Source organism: Dipodomys spectabilis, unplaced genomic scaffold (genome assembly GCF_019054845.1).
Source record: "Dipodomys spectabilis isolate Male_0828 unplaced genomic scaffold, ASM1905484v1 ptg000512l, whole genome shotgun sequence".
NCBI lineage: Eukaryota > Metazoa > Chordata > Mammalia > Rodentia > Heteromyidae > Dipodomys > Dipodomys spectabilis.
The window spans coordinates 1,640,140-1,659,884 of NW_024871189.1; the positions used below are offsets into that span (position 1 = coordinate 1,640,140).

Sequence of the window (19,745 nt, forward strand, 5' to 3'; positions counted from 1 at the left end):
AAGGGGACACTGGCTACTGTGGACTTCTTAGCTAGGGAATATAGAAGAGAAATCATCTACAGGTGCCTCAAGTCTCCACAAACACAGAGTTTTACAGAAATAAGCCTAGCCAGGCGCTGGTGGCTCACACCTGTAATCCTAGCTACTCAGGAGGCTGAGATCTGAGGATCGTGGTTCAAAGCCAGCCCGGGCAGGAGAGACCGTGAGACTCCTATCTCCAATAAAACCACCAGAAAACCGGAAGTGGTGCTGTAGCTCAAGTGGTAGAGTGCTCGCCTTGAGCTGAAGAGCTGAGGGACAGCGCCCAGGCCCAGAGTTCAAGCCCCACAACCGACCAAACAAACAAAAAAAAAGAAATAAGCCTAAATTAAGCAAGAATGTCAGGTGATGTTGAAGCTTGCTCTTGAGAGGCAATCTGCATTTTAGGATGTTTGATCACACTCTTTCTCCTGCTGCATAGTTTCCTTTGAAGGAAGAGTTTTTTTCCTCAACATTAGTTTTCTTCAGTTTTGATCTGTCAAACTTTTCCACTTCAGACATGTCTGGCTTATCACTCATCTTTTTTTTTTTTGGGGGGGGGGGTGTCTGGTCGTGGGGCCTGAACTCTGGGTCTGGGTGCTGCCCCTCAGCTCTTCAGCTCAAGGCTAGCACTCTACCACTTGAGCCACAGCGCCACTTCCGGCTTTTTTCTTTTTGCTTATGTGGAGCTGAGGAATCGAACCCAGGGCCTCAGGCATGCAAGGCAAGCGCTCTACCACTGAGCCAACTTCCCAGCCTCTTATCACTCATCTTGACTGGAGGCCTGGTGGCCCCCGCGAGGACACTGGCAGGGGTAGAACACTGGCTGGCTCCTAGCCGGTTGGGTCTCATAGACTTTCTTACTGGAGCTGGCTTCAAACCCTGATCCCCAGATCTCAGCCTCCTGAGTAGGTAAGATTACAGGTGTAAGCCACTGGTGCCCAGTTTATATCACTCAGTTTTTACCTTCATTTTCATGTGGCCTACTCTTATTGTACTATGGGAACTACTTGTTCAGTACCTGCCAGATAGTCTGATTTCACTCAGCATCTTTAACTTATATTTGCAAAGGTCTGTGTACCAAGCAAGGCCATATTCACAGGTGTTGGGGTCAGGGCACTGGTGTATCTTTGTTGAGGCAACTCTGCCAAGGGTTTTAGTGCATTTAGTTGTATAAGTTCCTGGACAGGGTGCTCTGGGGGCATTGAGCTAGTCATGGAGAAATAGGGAGAAATCCTGCGAACTAGATGGAGCCTGGCAGCCCTGGGTGCCTGGGATTCCATGGATGGCTCATTGATCTGAAGAGGGCCTCCATCAGATCCTAAAGGAGTGGAAGACAGAGAAATCAGGATACCAGTAGTGGAGGAGTGCGGAGGCCCAGGGAGCCTGCTCTCTTGGCCTTGTGTTCATTGCCAGGTGGGATTGAGTGGCCCCAGTTTTCCTCCTCCTCTCTTGGCCATCTGAGAATCTCAGAACACACGATCTTGCTGGACTGGCTCTCCCCAAGCATCCTGTTACTGTGCCCGCTCTCTGTTCCCTGTTGACCTGTCTGGTCCATGCGATATGTCTGTTTGAGCCAGTGAATCCAAGTTAAGTCAGTTCTTCTGAAACACACTGTATTAACCTTTTCTACGTCTCTCTTAGTTCTCCTTGGGTCTTCTGTCCTGTTTGGCACTAGACATTTTTTTTTTCTTCTCAGTTGTGAAGCTTGAACTCTGGGCCTAGGCGCTATCCCTGAGCTCTTTAGCTCAAAGCTAGCGTTCTACCATTGAGCCACTACGCCACTTGCAGTTTTCTGGTTGTTTATTTGAGATAAGAGTCTCATGGACTTTCCTGCCTGCATTGGTTTTGAATCGCGATCCTCAGATCTCAGCTTCCTGAATAGCTTGGATTCCAGGCGTGAGCCACTGGCGCTCCGCTGGCACCGGACGTTTTATGTGGCAGTTCCCAGGTTCCTAGCCTTGCTGAGGATTGTTGTTAAGGTTGCAGCATTCTCATTCTTCAAAACGCCATTAGGAAGTGGAGCACCAGTGACTCACACCTTTAATCTGAGCTACTTAGGAGCCTGATTTCTGAGGATCACAGTTTGAAGTCAGCTCAGGCAGAAAAGTCCCCATGAGACTCTTACCTCCAAGTAACTACTCAAAAGCCAGAAGTGGTGCTATGTCTCAAAGTGGTAGAATGCTAGCCTTGAGCAAAAAGAGCTCAGGGACAGCACCCAGGCCCTGAGTTGAAGTCCTGTGACTGACAAAGAAACTCCCCAAAAGTGTGGCTCAAGTGGTAGAGTACCAGCCATGAGTAAAAAACTATTGGGGATGAAAATACAAGGCTCCCGAGTACAAGCCCCAATATTAGTGCGTGTGTGTGTGTGTGCGCGCGCGCGCGCACACACACACACACAGAGAAAGAGCTGGGGACTGGTGGCTCACCTCTGTAATTCTAGCTACTCAGGAGACTGGGATCTGAGGATTTTGGTTCAAAGCCAGCCCTGGGGCCATGGGAAGGTGGCTCAGTGGTAGAGTGGTAGAGTGCTTGCCTTGCATGCTTGAGGCCCTGGGTTTGATTCCTTAGTGCCATATAAGTAGAAAAAGCCGAAAGTGGTTCTTTGGCTCAAGTGGTAGTGTGCTAGCCTTGAGCTGAAGATCTGAGGGACAGCGCCCAGGCCCAGAATTCAAGCCCCACGACTGACAGAAAAAAGCCAGAATGGGCAGGAAAGTCCTTGAGACTCTTATCTCCAATAAAGCATCAGAAAACTGGAAGTGGGGGGCTGGGAAGGTGGCTCAGTGATAGAGTGCTTGCTTTGCATGCATGAGGCCCTGGGTTTGATTCTTCAGCACCGCATAAGCAGAAAAAGCCGGAAGTGGTGCTGTGGCTCAAGTGGTAGAATGCTAGCCTTGCAAGAGCTGAAGAGCTGAGGGACAGTGCCCAGACCCAGAGTTCAAGCCCTGTGACTGACCCAAAAAAAAAAAAAAAAAAAAAGGGACAGTGCTCAGGTCCTGAATTCAGGCCCCACAACTGACCAAAGAAAAAGAAAGGAAAAGCTTTTTCTGATGATTTTGTATTCTTTATCTTATCTATGGTATTCTCACATGCATGTTGGGGGAGTGTGGGGGGAGGGCACTGAATCAAAGGAAAAAGGGTGAAAACATGCAGCAGTGGAGCACACAGGACACGGATGAAAGTGAACTGTGCAATTGGCGGGTGGAGAGGGGGAGACGGCGGGAGCAGGAGGCACTGCCCTACTACCTGTGCATGTAACCTCTCTGTGCTTCACCTCCGTAATGGCAATGAAGTCATCTTTTAAAAAAGTGAAAAGAAACATAGTTCCAGGTCTGACTTTGGCAGAACGCTGTCCTCCTATTTTCTCCTCTGGTGGGCCATGCTAGACATGTCTCATAAATTACAGCCATGCAGATGAGTGTTTTAGAGCCTTTGGTGGGAGTTTTTCTCAGATTTGTGATCTGGGGTTACTGCAAGCTATAAGAGTTAGGATGAAGGGGGACAAGGTCAGGGAAACTCCTGGGCTGGAGGCTGCTGCAGCCCTGTCTGCTCCAGATAATGCACACACACACAGACACGCACACGCACATGCGCACACACCCTACCTAATTTTACCCTCTCTTTTTGCCTGTCCCTGCAGTCTTTCTAGGGGCAGGTGTTTTCTCCTGTTGGTTCATGGCCTGTGTGGGTTCTGAGCTGATGTCAGGAGCCATATCGTAAGGTCCCAGTTCTACCATTGCAGGGCCGGCCTGCGTGTTGTCCCTTCCCCTTGATTTTCTAGTCTTCCAGGCAAGCCAGGCATGACTGTAATTGTGCTCTCTGGAGAGGGCAGGCTCTTGGAGGCTGTTTCCAAGATGTACTTGAGGCTGCTGTCCTCTTTTCCCGCCCTGGATGTCTTGGTCTTCCTGTGCTTCTGGGAAATTGTGTCCCTCAGGGCCCGGGAAAGTCTGTGAGCATCCTTTCATACTGTGGACTCACTCTGTCCTTGATGGGGTCCATGCTGACCCTTCCTCACAGGTTGGGAAGTGCTCAGTCTGCCTCAGACAGAGATGATGGCTGTTGTGGGTTGGAGGGCCTGGCTGTGTGTCTGGTTTTAGCCTGAGTTTGCTTTGAGAACATTGCCATTATAGGTATGGTGTCTACAAACACGGCTATCTGTGTTGCTCTCCACGTGTGGCCCATTTGAAGGCCTGAAGGATGGCGGGAAGCATGAGTGATGGGAGGAAGGGTTCTTTTCTTTTTTTGGTCGGTCGTGGGGCTTGAACTCTGGGTCTGGGTACTGTCCCTCAGCTCTTCAGCTCAAGGGTAGCGCTCTACCATTTGAGCCACAGCGCCACTTCCAGCTTTTTATGTTTATGTGGTGCTGAGGAATAGAATCCCAGGCCTCATACATGCAAGGCAAGCGCTCTACCACTGAGCCACCTTCCCAGCCCCACGAAGGGTTCTCTTTCTTTCTTTCTTTCTGCCACAGTGCTACTTCCAGCTTTTTCTGTTTATGTGGTGTGAAGGAATTGAACCCAACACCTCATGCATGCAAGGCAAGCTCTCTACCACTGAGCCCCTTCCCGGCAGGAAGGGTTCTTTTTTTTTTTGGGGGGGGGGGGGGTCCGGTCATGGGGCCTGAACTCTGGGCCTGGGCGCTGTCCCTCAGCTCTTCAGCTCAAGGCTAGCGCGCTACCACTTGAGCCACAGCACCACTTCCGGCTTTTTTCTTTTTGCTTATGTGGTGCTGAGGAATTGAACCCAGGGCCTCATGCATGCAAGGCAAGTGCTCTACCACTGAGCCACCTTCCCAGCCGCAGGAAGGGTTCTTTTTGACTGGTGGCTGTTACCTGAATGAGAGCCACTGAGGTAGCGGTATACTGGGGCTTCATCTGATAGAAGTTTGCTTGTGTGTGTTTGCTTCTGAGGGTCTGCTTCCGGGCTGCCCCTGTTTCAGGGTCTGCGGGTCCTGCCCTCAACTTTTGTGTTACAAAAAGGCTCCAGCTGCCGCCTTGCAGCATGGGTGCTTGGTTCTGTACTTCTTCCTTTCTGAAGGCCACTGTTGTGGGGGCAGCTGGGTGGGGGTCACCCTGGGGCCTGGCCAGTGTGGGCGTGCGTCGGTGTGCAGGGCAGCGTGTGACTGTGGTCTGTCCTGCAGGTTTCAGAGGACTGTGCTTGACCTCTCCCTCCAGTGGAGATTTGCCAACCTCCCCAACAATGCCAAGCTGGAAATGGTGCCCGCCTCTCGGAGCCGTGAGGGGCCAGAAAACAGGGTAGGTGGCTGACCATGCGGCTCCTCGAGCTTGCTTGCTGCTGCGGGGGACTTCTGGAGGGCAAGATGGGTCCTGCAGTGAGCCAAACGGGGTCAGCCCGGGCCTGACTCATTCTGTCTTCCTGGGTGAGGCCAAAGTAGTGTTTTCACTTAGTAATGACTGGGGATTGAGTGTTTATCTGTTTACTCCTTTGGTGGGTATATGGTGCCACGTCCATCCATTGTTGTCAATAGCCTTCCCCCGCCAGCCTGACGTTTCTGCTTCTAGGCCCTGTGGAGCCCTGGCAAGGCCAGCTGTCGCGGCTCCGTCTCAGCATCCGGGGGGCCCAGGCTTTGCCAGCGCTTCCCTCACGGCTGGCCGGGCTCCAGCCACAGCTCTGCCGCTGGCTGTGACTTCTCCCTAGGTTGATGTGAGCTCCTGGAGGCTTCAGGAGCTCCAGCTGTAGGTGCAGACCTCCGCTCTGGTGTGATGCCATGGCGGGGTCCTGAGCCGCCGTGCTTCTGTATCCTCTCTGTACGATAGGGAAGAATGAGTTTGGTTTTGGTTCTGGTCGTACTGACTGTAACCTCCTTCCTCAGTCCTTTTTACTATTGTTTTCACATAGGGTCTTAATTCTGTTTGAACCACAGTCTTCCTATTTATACTTTCTGTGTAACTAGGTTGACAGTCACACACCACCATGCCCAGCTTTTTTTTTTTTTTTTTTTTTCTGATTGGTCATGGGGCCTGAACTCTGGGCCTGGGTGCTGTCCCTCAGTTCTTCAGCTCAATGCTAGTGCTCTACCACTTGAGCCCAGTACCACTTCTGGCTTTTTCTGCTTATGTAGTGCTGAGGAATGGAACCCAGGGCCTCATGCATGCAAGGCAAGCGCTCTACCACTGAGCCACCTTCCCAGCCCCATGCCCAGCTTTTTATTGACTGAGAAAGGGTCTTAAAACTTTTGTCTTGGCTGACCTTGAACCATGACTCTCTGTCCTTATCTCCCTTGTGGCTGGGATTCTAACTTGAGCCATCCCCTCCCCAGAGCCTGAACTCAGGGCCTGGGCACTGTCCCTGAGCTCAAGGTTAGCACTCTACCACTTGAGCCACAGTGACACTTGTGGCTTTTTCTGTTTATGTGGTCCTGAGAAATGGAACCCAGGGCTTCCTGCATGTTAGGCAAGCACTCTACCACTGAGCCCCATTCCCAGCCCCAGAGCTTAATATGTAGCCTAGATTGGCCTCAAACTTGTGATGTCTTGTCTCCCAAATGCTAGGATTCCAGGCATGTGTTAGCTACCATGCCCTACTGGGAAAGAACTTTCCCATCCTTGTCAGGAGACTAGGAAGCTTGGGTCTGCTACTGACGGCTGGCAGGTGATAAGCCAAGAGTCAGGCGCCTGGGGCTGTGGTCTTCTTCCATAACTGCCCTGCTTCTCATCTGCGGGGCACCTTGAGAGCAGGGGCTGGGAGGCTCTGGCCTCCTGTCAGCTGGAGTGGCTGCTTCTCCCTTGTGTGTTTCTGGGATTTAATGTCAGTGTGCACTGGAAAGGGAGGGAGCCACGGCTTAGAGAAGTGAACACTGGGTCCTGGTGCAGAGCCGAAGGTGGCCGTTGGCGGTCATTTTCTCACAGGAGTAGGTTGGGCTTGTGTCCACACCCAGGCTTGGTACCCAGTGTGTCTGTCACTTGGCAGAGGGACCAGAAGGACATTTGAGGTTGATCTTTTGAGGCTATAGTGTATGTCCCTCATTGTAGACAAGTAAAATCAGTACACTCAGTTATAGAAAAAAATTCATCCGGGCACTGGTGGCTCATGCCTATAATCCTAGGTACTCAGGAGGCTGAGATCTGAGGATTGTGAATCAAAGCTAGCCCGGAGCTAGGTGCTGGTGGCTCATGCTTGTCATCCTGGTACTTAGGAGGCTGAGATCTGAGGTTTGCGGTTCAAAGCCAGCCCGAGCAGGAAAGTCTGTGAAACTCTTATCTCCAGTAAACCACTAGAAAACCAGAAGTGGCGCTGTGACTCAAGCGGTAGAGCGCTCGTCTTGAGCTGAAGAGCTGAGGAACAGTGCCCAGGCCCAGAGTTCAAGCTCCACGACCGACAAAAAAAAAAAAAACCCAAAAAACAAAAAAACCCCAAAAAACTAGCTAGCCCGGGCAGGAAAGGCCGTGAAACTCTTATCTTCAATGAACCACCACAGAACCAGTAGTGGCGCTGTGGCCCAAGTGATAGCGCACTGATAGCGCGCTAGCCTTGAGCTGAAGAGCTGAGGGACAGCGCCCAGGCCCAGAGTTCAAGCCTACGACTGACCCTCCCCCACCTCCAAAAAAAACTCAGAAAACACTACGTATCAAACAGTAGTCTGATGGTGCTGGGAAGGTGGCTTAGTGGTAGATCGCTTGCCTTGCATGAATGAGGCCCTGGGTTCGATTCCTCAGTACCACATAAGCAAAAAGAAAAAAAAAAAGCTGGAAGTGGCGCTGTGGCTCAAGTGGTAGAGCGCTAGCCTTGAGGTGAAGAGCTGAGGGACAGCGCCCAGGCCCAGAGTTCAGGCCCCAGGACCGGACCCACCCCCACCGCAAAAAAAAAAAAAAAAAAAAGCACTTCAAACAGTAGTCTGTTGTGCAACAAGTTACCCTAAACTTGGCAGTGCAGCACCAGACATGCACACATCACACAGCTGTGGGGTCTAGTCAGGAAAGCATCCCAGCTCACACCCTAGGGCTGCACAGGTGGCCCCTGGAAGGCCATCTCCCAAAGGTCCTGCCGGGTGGGAAGCTTGTGGTGCTTCCCGGTGCGTGTACATACCTGTGCTCCCTTTGGGGAGCCCCTCAGCCATCTTCAGTCTCCAGAGCCATTGTCTGTTCCCTGACTCAGTTTCTATGGGAGGCCCCAGGGGAGGTGAGTGCCCTCCTGCGTGGTCCAGGAAACAGCCCTGGGTATGATGGGGCAGCTGCTTTACTTCCTGGTGAGATCTCTCCTGTCCACCCTCCAGGTCCGCATTGCTCTGCAGCTGGACAACGGCTCTCGGTTACAGGACACGTTCTTCTCAGGCCAGACCCTCTGGGATCTCCTCAGCCACTTCACACAGACCAGGTGAGTATCGGTGCACAGGCCTCGCTGGCAGAAGTGCTACTGTGGTCACAGGCCACTCCGAAACCTACGCCATGCTTCTGGCCAGAGCCCAGGCCCTTTGGCTCCGCAGGCCTGGTTGAGAGGACGATTTGGGTCACGGGGACTGTCGGTTACCAGCAGCAGCTGGTGAGTATGGAGTGGCCAGTAGGTTATCTTGCTGAGCTGCCAGCCCTGACCGCCCTGCCTCCCCCTCTGAGAAGAGAATGGTCATGCCTCTGTCTTGATGAGGACAGAAGAGACCTTCCAAGGCTTGGGGAGCCATGAGAAGGAAGGAAGGTATTGGGGATATTTTACAGTGTCTATGTTTCCTTGGATGGAGTTTGTGTTTTGGGGACCCTTGCAAAGAACCAGATAAAAGGGTATGTAATGACTCCTTCACAAAGACTTTGTTGGTGTGAAGTCTTCTTGATGGTCTCTCTTCCTGTGGTTTAATGGTTTATACTGTACTCTAGAATATGTAGAAGTGATACCTTTACATTTTGGCTCTCTTCACTGTGAGGTGGGAATCTTTTGTCAGGTGATGATTGTTATCATTATTATTTGTGGTGCTGGGGACTGAATTCACAGCTTTACACTTGCTAGGCAGGTGATCTACCACCTGAAGCACACCTCCAGGCCCTTTTTCTATTGGTTATTATTGTTTTTTCTTTTTTTTTTTTTTTTGCCAGTCCTGGGGCTTGAACTCAGGACTGGGCACTGTCTCTGAGCTTCTTTTGCTCAAGTCTACCACTCTACCACATGAGCCACAGCGCCACTTCCTGCTTTTTCTGTGGAATGGAACCCAGGTTTTTTTTTTTTTTTTTTTTTGGTCCGGTTGTGGGGCCTGAACTCTGGGCCTGGGCGCTGTCCCTCAGCTCTTCAGCTCAAGGCTAGCGCTCTACCACTTGAGCCACAGCGCCACCTCCGGCTTTTTTCCTTTTTGCTTATGTGGTGCTGAAGAATCGAACCCAGGGCCTCAGGCATGCAAGGCAAGCGCTCTACCACTGAGCCAACTTCCCAGCCCGGGAACCCAGGTTTTATGCGTGCAAGGCAAGCGGTCTGCCACTGAGCCACTTCCTGGCCTCTGTTGGTTATCTTCACGGTGGGGTCTCGCTCTTGTCTGGGCCAGCCTGGACTGTGAGCCTCCTACTTGTGCTCCCTTTGTTGCCGGGCATTCTCCACTGCACCCAGTGAGGTAGAGCCTCAAACCTTCTTGTGCCTTTGTTTCAACCTGTCCTGGCACTGTATTCTCTTCTCCTCCTGCCCCTGACCTCTCATCTCCACTTCCCACATAGCTGGGATTACAGGCCTCGCCTTTTCAACTTTTGTTTTTGTTTTGTTTTGTTTTTTTTTTTTTTGGTTGTGGGGCTTGAACTCAGGGTCTGGGTGCTGTTCCTGAGCTCTTTTGCTCAAGGCTCTACCACTTTGAGCCACAGCTCCACTTCCTGTTTTTGAGTGGCTAATTGGAGATAAGACTTTTCTGTCTGGGCTGGCTTTGACCGGCCTCCTGAATAGCTAGGATTACAGGAGTGAGCCACCAGCGCCTGATGTGCCTCTTCAACTTTTAATGATTCCACCAACACAGTGGGAGGCATAGTATTTGCTGTGTGGCTGAGGTGAGTTGTTTGCCCCCTTTGGTCCTCTGTAACTTCATCTGTAGCATGGTTGGTATGAGATGAGCTCCTGTGCCTGGAGCACTGAGGAAACGGGCTGACACAGTGGTTTGAGTTGTAAAAGGTTGTGCCTTATAGACAGGAAAATCTACTCAGGGCTGTCAGGAGCGCCCAGCTCTCCAGTGTGGTGCTTGTGGAGGAGGGTACAGGCTCTGCTGGTAGGAGTCAGTGGTGGCAGTTCTGGTGGAAATGGGTGGCGGATGGGTGTAAGCAGCTTAGGAGAAGCTGTGCGCAGCCGGGCAAGGGTGTGGAGGGAGTGCTGCCACTGTGCTCAGAGGCCACGGAGGGGCCAGGCCGGTCAGGTGGTGGTATTGGCCGAGAAGCCTGTGGGGCACTGGTGGAAGCCTGGAAGCATATGGCCACCTGAGTCGGCAGGCATGGTGCTGTGGGTCGCCGCGTCCTGTCAGGTTGTGTGGCACACCCTGTGAGGGAGACCAAGCTGCTCCGGCAGAGGGGCCGGAGTCCTGGTGGAGGGCGGAGACTGTGGTCACTTGGGGTCAGCTGGGTTGCTCAGCCCCACAGCCTGTAACACCAGACCACTGACTGGCAAGCCTGAGGTTTCTCCCAGGAGCCTGTGGCCATAGCAGAGGACGTGCCAGGACAGAAGGCCTGAGGTTCCCAACTGAGAGGCCTGTGGTTGCAGCATAAAACTTTTAACAGGAAATGGGGGGGGGCAGGGAGAGAGAGAAAGAGAGAGAGCGCGCGCAAGAGAGAGAGCGCGCGCATAACACCTGCAACGGAAAGTGAGGCGGTTAACTAGGACGGTTCTGTAGGCCCCTGTCTGTGGGCCAGAGCCCTGTGTCACTGTGGAACACACAGTGGGGACACACAGGCTCACAGGGCAGAGCAGGCCAGGACCCTGGAGCTGGTGGAGTGGTACCCAAAATCCTACTTGTTCTGGAATTCTCTATCTTGCCAGGGTGTCGTGGAACAGTGAGGATAGGACACAGGCGCTCCTGAATGAGGAAGACCCCATTTGCCCTGCACACCTCTCTAGGAAGGAGGACACCACAGACCCTGCTGGGACAGGAGGGCACGTTCCCACAAGGGCACGAGGTGGGCACAGACAAAACCGGACACATAGGGTAGAGTCCTGGCTAAGGCCGTAAGGCGCCAGCCAGCGAGCAGAGGCAAGCGACAGATAACTGAGTTTGAGTTCTGGTCAAGGGCAAACAAACAAACAAGTACAGAAAGTAACTTGGGAAAGATGTGAGCCCCAAGGAAGTGCCACCTGGGCCTGGATCCTGTTCTCAGCCGGTGCTCCGCGTTGGAGTAGTGTCAAGATGTTTGGATGGAGGGCTCCATTTCCTTTGTGATCATCTCAGTCATTATGTGCGGAAACAAAGACAAACCAAGTGGTTCATGTGTCCTAGGGCAGTCTCCAAATGGTTGAGGGTGCCAGCAGAGTCAGGGGACAGTTCTGGTGTTGTCAGAGCCCCTGGGTCTGTGTGACTCCTAGGAGGTCCAGTTGCAGACACAGCGCAGGAGGGCACAGGGTTGCTTTTCCAACAACAGTGTGTGCGGAGGTGCTGGGCACTCAGTCAGCCTCTGGGGTCTGGTGACACTGGCCTGTGGAGGATGGATAGTGTGTGAACTTGGGGTACAGACTGATTTCTCCCCCTCCCCTTTTCTTGGTGTCAGTCATGAGGCTTGAACTCAGGGCCTCGGTGCGCTCCTGAGCTTCATTTTGCTCACGGGCAGTGCTTTCCCTCTTGAGCCACAGTCAGTACCACTTCTGGCTTATTTTAGTTCATTGGCGGTAAGAGTCCCACAGACTTTTCTGGCAGGGCTGGCTCTGAACTGCAGTTCTCAGATCTCAACCTCCTGAGTAGCTAAGATTACAGGTGTGAGTCTCCAGTGTGTGGCTTTTCCTTTTTCTTTTGCTTCTTCCTTTGTCACACTGTCTTTGTAGAGATGCTCAGTGTTTTTTCCTGTGGCAGACCTGACTAATGCTGCATGCTGGCCCGCGTGACAGCACCAGCCCTCAAGTGCTTCCTTGTGCAGCCACCAGGCTGCGCCGGGGCGGGCTCTCCAGCCGCCACCTCCTTGGGGTGAATTCAGAGGCAGGATTGGGGGCCAACAGATAAGGGCTGGCTTTGAACCGTGATTCTCAGATCTCAGCCTCCTGAGTAGCTAGGATTACAGGCGTGCGCCTCCGGCGCCCGGCTTTTATTTTATTTTTTATTTTTTGTTGGTCGTGGGGCTTGAACTCTGGGCCTGGGCGCTGTCCCTCAGCTCTTCAGCTCAAGGCGAGTGCTCTACTGCTTGAGCCACAGCACCACTTCCCATTTTACTAGTGACTTATTGGAGATAAAATCTCACAGACTTTCTTGCCCGGGTTGGCTTTGAACCGTGATCCTCAGATCTCAGCCTCCTGAGTAGCTAGGATTACAGGTGTGAGCCACCAGCGCCTGGCTGGTCATTTATTTTAGGGTGAAGTTTTTTTTGCTTTTGTTTTAGTTTTTGTTGGTCATGAGGCTTGAACTCAGGCTCCGGGCCCTGCCCCTGAGCTTTTTTGCTCAAGACTAGCACTCTACCACTTTGAGCCACAGCTCTACTTTTGGTGCTCAGGTTTTGAAACCCAGCATTCATCTCATACTCCACTCTGCTTCTGGCTGGCAGCTGTGAGGACAGCGCTGGTCTCCTGGGCGGTGGCTGTCCCTCTGGCTGCCTCTGAGGCCCTGCAGGTCCTGGTGGACGCCCGGGGAGTGGCTTGGGCTGCTGGTTCCCAGCTGTCCCATCCTCTGGACCCTGACATCCGCCCCCATCTGCCTCCTGTGGGCTTTAGTTTAGGGTGGCGAGATGAGTGCCACCTAAGTGGTCAGGTCAGGACACTGAGGGAAGGGAAGATGTGATCAATTTGAAGGCCCCTGGGCCGGGCACCTGGAGAGAGAGCATGTGAGCGTGCACACGCACGCATGCGAGAGCCGGGGCTTGGTGGGTGGTGGACATTACCAGGCCTGCTTCCTGACCGTCCACCTGGAGACCACTGGCTGTCACCTGCATGGGTGCCGGTTCAGGGCCCTCTAGCAGGTTGCATCAGCCAGCTCAAAATGCTGGAGCTGTCAAGTGCTGGAGGCTTGGTGTACTCTGTGGTACGGGAGGAGGAAGGGAACTGGAGGCCAGGCAGTCTCCTGGCTACTGGTGTAATGAAGTCCGGCTTGGGTTCAAAGCAGTGCTTAACCCCTCTTGCCTAGACAGAGCCTGCCCTCCAGACACTCCAGATGCTAGGCAGCCTCTGTCTCTTTCTGCTCCATGATGGTCTGGCCAGCCCACCCCTGGCTGCTCTCTGAGGTTTTTTGGTCAAAGTCAAAAGTTCGTGAAATGACTTAGAGGGGACTCTGTCTCAGAGGTACGGTGCATGCTGGCCATCCCACGTGTCACTGTCCCCTCGACCACATCTCTGTCCCTCCTGGTTGCCCGCAGTGTGATCTGAGCCCTTTGTGAGTAGGAGCTGTGACTGTTGGGAAGGCCAGATGACTCCCGGGACCCCAGAGCATTGTGGACTGCGGAGAGGGTCCCAGGAAGGACAGGGTTCTGTCACAGCTGGAGACCTGAGCTTGTGCCCACATGCAGGGCAGTTTTATGTGCCACTAGGCAGCTGACTCTGCTCCTGTCCAGCAGGCTGGGGAGGGACGGGGCTTTTTTCCTCAGGACGCTTGTCAGCTCAGCCATCCCGTAGTGAGGCCTTGCTCCTAGGAGGTGCACGGAGCCAGGAGGTGCCCCGCCCCGCCGTAGTCACAGCTCAGTGGTTTTGACGGGGTGTCCATACGGAAGCACAGTAGTGCTAGACTTGTTTTTGGCAGCACTGTGGTTTGTACTAGCCCTGGCCTGGTCAGGCCCAGACAGGTGACATGACATAAAGAGGGACAGACAGTCCTGTCCCTGGTGCACAGGGCTCTAGGGGCACAGACTGCCTGCTTGTTCAGTGGTCGACGAGGCCTGTACCCACAGTCAGCTCAGTGGCATCTGCGCCCGCCTGGCTGTCCAGTGGCCAGTCAGGGGAGGGACTGAAGGCTCCTCTCTTGTGGCTGGTCTGGTTTTGATTGTTTGTTTGTTTGTCACTATTGGGATTTGAGCCCAGACTTGTATAGGTGCTTTGCTGCTAGGGTATGCTTTCAGCCCTTTTTGTACTTATTAAACTTTTTTGTTGTTTGTGGTGATCATGGGGCTTGAACTCTGGTCCTGAGCCCTGTCCCTCAGCTCTTCAGCTCAAGGCTAGCATTCTACCACTTGAGCCACAGTGCTACTTCCAGTTTTCTGGTGGTTTATTGGAGATAAAAGTTCCATGAGGCCGGCACTGGTGGTTTATGCCTGTAATCCTAGCTACTCAAGAGGCTGAGATCGGAGGATCACAATTCAAAGCCAGCCGGAGCAGAAAAGTCAGTGAGACTCTTGTCTCCAATAAATCACTCAGAAAACCGGAAGTGGCACTGTGGCTCAAGCGGTAGAGTGCTGGTCTTGAGCTGAAGAGCACAACGATAGTGGCCAGGCTCAGAGTTCAGGCCCCACAACCGACAAAAAAAAAAAAAAGTTTCATGGACTTTCCTGCCTGGGCTGGACTGTGATCCTCAGACCTCAGCCTCCTGAGTAGCTAGGATTACAGGTGTGAGCCACCGGCACCCGGCTCTTGTGTTTTGTTTTGGTTTTGGTTTTGGTTGTGGGGTTTGAACTTGACCTGGGCTCTGTCCCTCAGCTCTTCAGCTCAAGGCAAGTGCTCTACCACTTGAGCCACAGTAACACGGCTTTTTCTGTTTGTATGATGCTGAGGAATTGAACCCAGGGCCTCATGCATGCAAGGCAAGCCCTCTAACACTGAGCCACCTTCCCAGTCATAGGTTTGCCATTTCTAGGATGACAAGCCCATACCACTACAACCAGCTTCTTTTTGTTGAGATGGAATCTCATACCCCTTTTTTTTTCCAGACTGGCCTTGAACTGTGTTCCTTCCATTTCCTTCCACGCCTTCCACGGTGCTAGGATTACAGGCTCGAGCTACCAGTGCCTGGCTGATCTTGCATTTCTCACTGCAGAGGGCGGTGTCTGGCAGCTTGGCCTGGCCTGGAGGGTAGGGCAGGTCCCTGGCACCATAGGCACAGACATTTGGAAGTTGTAGGGTCTGTGTGGATGTGATGTAGTCCTGCTGGTGTGTGAGGGCACGTCTCCATGCCTACCATGAGCTCTTGCTGGGCTTGGTGGCAGGAGGTCTGGAAGCTATTTCAGCTGCTCCTCCCTCGGCCTGTGGCCGTTTCTCTCAGACTCAGCTTGCACACACGCACAAGGGAATCCAACCCGCCTGCCGCTGCTTTGGAGAAGCTGCACATCAAAGCCAGGCCCGCCGTTTGATGTCGTGTGCTGGGCTCTGTCCCTGTTTGTGATTTGTGTTCCATGGGGCCCCAGGGAAGGGCTTTGTGAAGGGGTGCCGGCCATGCTTGGCCAGCTGGCCGTGCTTAGTGGGCAGTCATGGATGGGTAGCTCGGCCAGCTGTGTCATAAGCCAGCTCCATCTTGAAGCAGGTCAGTTACAAGTCTCATATCTGAGAGCCAAGAAGGTCTGGGTGCATGGCTCAAATGGTAGCATGTAACTGTGAAGTCCTGAATTCAAACCTTAGTACCACCAAAAAAAAAAGAGAGAAAGAAATAAAAAGAAGAGCTGAGGGACAGCACCCAAGCCCAGAATTCAAGCCCCACGACCGACCAAAAAAAAAAAAAAAAAACAAGAAAAGAAAAATGTTGATTATTTCAGGTGGTAGAGTGCCTATTTAATAAGTACTGGGCTCTAGTGCAGTTCCTGGGACTGCCAGGCAGTGCTTACCAGTGAGGTAAAGGAGCTCGAAGTGAGGTACAGATGCAGCTTTCAGATGTGTGATGTGTGAGAGGAAGACTCAGCACCTCGTCTTCCTTTCCGGCCCTATCTCCCTCCTTCTAGGTACTGTCTTTCTGGGCTGAGTTTTCTCCTTTTTTTTGTGGCTTCAGAAGGAGGAGCTTCATGAGCCTGGCCTTAGCCCAAGGGCCGTAGGGATTTCTTTGGGCCAGGTCTTTTTAAGAGAGGATGGAGCTGGGTGCTGATGGCTCACACCTGTAATCCTAGCTGCTCTGGAGGCTGAGAGCTGAGGATTGCAGTAAACCACCAGAAGACTGGAAGTGGTGCTTTGGCTCAAGTGGTACAGCACTTGTCTTGAGCTAAAGAGCTTGAGGGACAGCGCCCAGGCCCGGAGTTACCCCAGGGCGCCTCCCCCCCGCCCTCCCCCAAAAGAGGATGGATCTAACAGGCATTTGTGTCTTGGTTCATGAGGCCAGGCTTCTGCAGGCCGACTGGCCCTTCACGCAGGGGCACCAGACTGGCTTTGAGGGGTGGGTTTCGCATTCTCTCTGAGCCCGTGGGCCTTCCCAGGATGGTGCAGGCCTCTGCAGGCACGAGAGGCTGGCACGCGGGGCCCAGCAAGCCCTCAGGAATGGGGAGCACACAAGAACACAAGCAAAGAAGGGAAGTGAAGGAAATTTTGCTGATGCACATTTGACCAGGAGACAGTCACAGTGGAGATTGAAAGTGATCTCCTTCGAGAACATGCCACGTACACGTCTCGTAACTGGACATGCTATCCTCTCTCCCAGGCCTGCCCTCTTCAGGCCCAGCTTTGCTTGGTGTTTGTACCCTGTGTTTTGACCTTTTTTTTCTTTCTTTTTTTTTTTTTTTTTTTGTCAGTCATGGGGCTTGAGCCACAGCGCCACTTGTGGTTTTCTGGTGGCTAATTGGAGATAAGAGTCTCACAGGCGCTGGGCGCTGGTGGCTCACGCCTGTAATCCTAGCTACTCAGGAGGCTGAGATCTGAGGATCGTGGTTCAAAGCCGGCCCGGGCAGGAGAGACCGTGAGACTCCTATCTCCAATAAAACCACAGAAAGCCGGAAGTGGCGCTGTAGCTCAAGTGGTAGAGCGCTCGCCTTGAGCTGAAGAGCTGAGGGACAGCGCCCAGGCCCAGAGTTCAAGCCCCACAGCCGACCAAAAAAAAAAGTCTCACAGGCTTTCCTGCCCGGGCTGGCTTTAACTGCAATCCTCAGATCTCAGCCTCCTGAGTAGCTAGGATTAGAGGTGTGAGCCACCGGTGCCCGGAAATGTCCTGCTCTTTGAGTCCCCTCTCAGGTCCTGTGTCTTCCCCTCCTGGCTATGTCTTTCTTTGGATCATGGCAGCCACAAGGCCTGCCAGAATCTCAGCCTCCTTTTCTGCTGGACCCTGCCCATGGGCCCATGTCCTCTGCTTCCTTTCCTGGAAAGGATGGGCTTTTGTTACTTTGAAGGTGAATTTTACAATGATGTGTCAGAAGATATAGGAATAAACTTTTCCTTCAGCTGTCCTGGGTATCAGCAATGGAAATGCTCCATGTCTTGGAGGGGGCAGCTCCCCATCACCCTGGGTCTGGTGGGTGACAGTCTGTGCAGGTCCAGCTTCCTGGGACTGCATGTCTGCTCATGGCCCTGTGTGGAGGAGAGTGGACAGTGGGCCCTGGTACGGATCCTTAGCGACCCCAGGTGGGTGCTAGGATTGGCGGCGGGGGGAGTACGCAGAAGGGCGCCCACAGCACATTCCGTCTGTCTGCGGCACTTCCTAGCTATTTCCTGCTCTCCATCCTTGTCCTGTGTCCCCAGCAACCAAGTAGCTCAGCGTGCTCTGTATCCAAGTACTGTCCAGGCTGACATTGCTGCTTCATGTGTAACAGGCTCTACAGGAGCTGATCCCACGGTTGTCTGGTTGTGGCTCGTGAGAGGTGTCACTGCTACTTTCCACATCCAAGCAGAGCGGAGATTTGGATTGAGGTCATCTAGCTAGAATGTAGTTGGTGCCAATGGTGGAACATGACTCCAGGGCATGGCATAGGTCATGATCTGAAGTTCCAGCCATTCTAGAAGACATTGTCCTCCCTTATGTCCTGAGCTTGTCTTCCTGGAGGTCAGAGACCCTTTTAATGGCATCTCCAGACAGAAGTCAGACCCCGGAACCCTTAGGACATTACAGGCATGCGTGTATAGTTGGACACATTCCTGTTAGCAGTGAGTCGCGTGGTATGGGCAGGGGGGTGGTAGCTGGGCTTGTCCCTTGTTGGCTGTGGGGTCCAACCTCAAAGAGAGAAGAAGTGGGAGGAATCCCTGGCCACGGGCCAAGAACTGAGGTTCTACTCAGCTGTTGGTGGTTTTGGGGATCTGGGAGGGTTGGGGCGGGCTGCCTCGGCTGGGTTTCTGGGTCCCTGCTGTCTCGAGCAGTGGGCCTCTGATGTGTTCTTTCCTTCCAGGGAGTGTCTGCAACAGCCTGGTGAGGCGACCCCCATGTGCGTGTTCATGAGAGACGAGGTGGGTGCTGCCCTCCTGTCCCCTCCCGCGCCAGCCAGCCAGCCCGCTTCAAAGTCCCGGCGGAGCGACAGCTCCTGAAAGCGTGATGTGTTTTATGGAAAAAGAGCAGAACAGCCGGCTCTGCTGGAGCTGGAGCACAGCCGCCCGCCCGGGCTGCGCCCAGCCTCCCTCGGCGTCCTGTTTGTTTTCTCAGCTTCTCTCAAAGCCCAGGAGTCACAAAAGTGGTTCCATTTTAGTAAATATTTGCTTTGCTCCGTGTTTTGATCTTTTTCAAAAGTGAGCACAGCATAGCAGAGGCAGAGCCTGGAAGCGAGGCCCTGTCTGTCTACGGCCCCGCCCACAGTGATGGGACCTTTCTAGTGCCTCCCTGAGTCTCACAGGCCCTTTTTGTTTCTCCCCTGGCCCAGGGCCCTGTCCAGGCCCCGGTGGCGGTGTGCTGTCCCTGAGGGGTCTCTGGGAAGGCCCTGGTGTATATGAGATTTCCCCATACCCTCAGTCATGGTCCTCCAACCAGAACTGTGTGGAGAAGCGGGAGGCCATGCTGGCTAGCTTCCTCCCTGGGAGGAAATGGACCATGGGATCTAAGGAACCCCGGCCTATCTGTCCTGCTTGGCATTCTGGCTGCCATGCTATGCTAGTGATGATGGATTCCGGCCTTAGGAGGGCCTGTCAGCTCTGGAGGCAGTTTTTGCAGGGCCAACATGAACTCGGGGGACATGACCAGCCAGGCCTGAACCCTCTGATCTAGGCTGGGCGTCAGGAGTGACCCCTATGCGGGCGTGGGAGGACCTAGAGGGAGGATACTTTGTTCTAGGCATCGCCAGCCTGAAAGACAGCTGAGTCTGGATGTGGAAGAGGAGGTGATGTGGCTGTGGTCAGGTAGATGCTGGCAGGGTGCCCTTACCTAGGCCAGGCCAGTGGGGACTGTGAGGCTGGGCATTCTGACTTGGGCCTATAGCTCAGCAGGCCATGAGGCAGGTGGATGTGGATGTGCAGAGTCTGGGGCTGTTAGGGGCAGGGAAGAGACCCGGGGCCCCTCCCTTAGCAACACACTGCTGCAGGAGGCCCAGCAGCTGTGCCTGCCACAGCGGCTCTGGGGCTTGGTGCGTAGGGAGTAACCAGCTAGTGTTGGTGAGGGGCATGGGGTCTACATTCTGTTCACCTTGCCCTAGGGAAGTTTTGTCACAAAGCAATCTGTGTATCTCTACCCCCCTGTCCCTGTGCACATTCCACTTCTCTTATCCACTTGGCTGCCAGCTATCAGTAGGTCTCAGGGCTGCAGGGTGTCCCCAACCCAGCTTGCTCTTCCCTTCCCAGCCTTTGCTGGGTGTCCCCGTTCAGCTGAGGCGGCCAGGCTG

At 53.5% G+C, this 19,745-nt stretch overlaps 1 protein-coding gene and 1 pseudogene across 1 annotated transcript in view; one reads left to right on the forward strand and one right to left on the reverse strand.

Moving 5' to 3' along the window:
• Nucleotides 1-19,745, forward strand: part of Aspscr1 (ASPSCR1 tether for SLC2A4, UBX domain containing) — a 42,490-nt gene that overhangs the window by 1,440 nt on the left and 21,305 nt on the right. The window contains exons 3-5 of the mRNA XM_042670029.1: nucleotides 5,159-5,273; nucleotides 8,252-8,352; nucleotides 18,330-18,387. Coding sequence (XP_042525963.1) covers nucleotides 5,159-5,273; nucleotides 8,252-8,352; nucleotides 18,330-18,387 — 274 coding nt within the window. The remainder of the gene's footprint in view (nucleotides 1-5,158; nucleotides 5,274-8,251; nucleotides 8,353-18,329; nucleotides 18,388-19,745) is intronic.
• LOC122099406 lies at nucleotides 57-558 on the reverse strand (annotated as a pseudogene).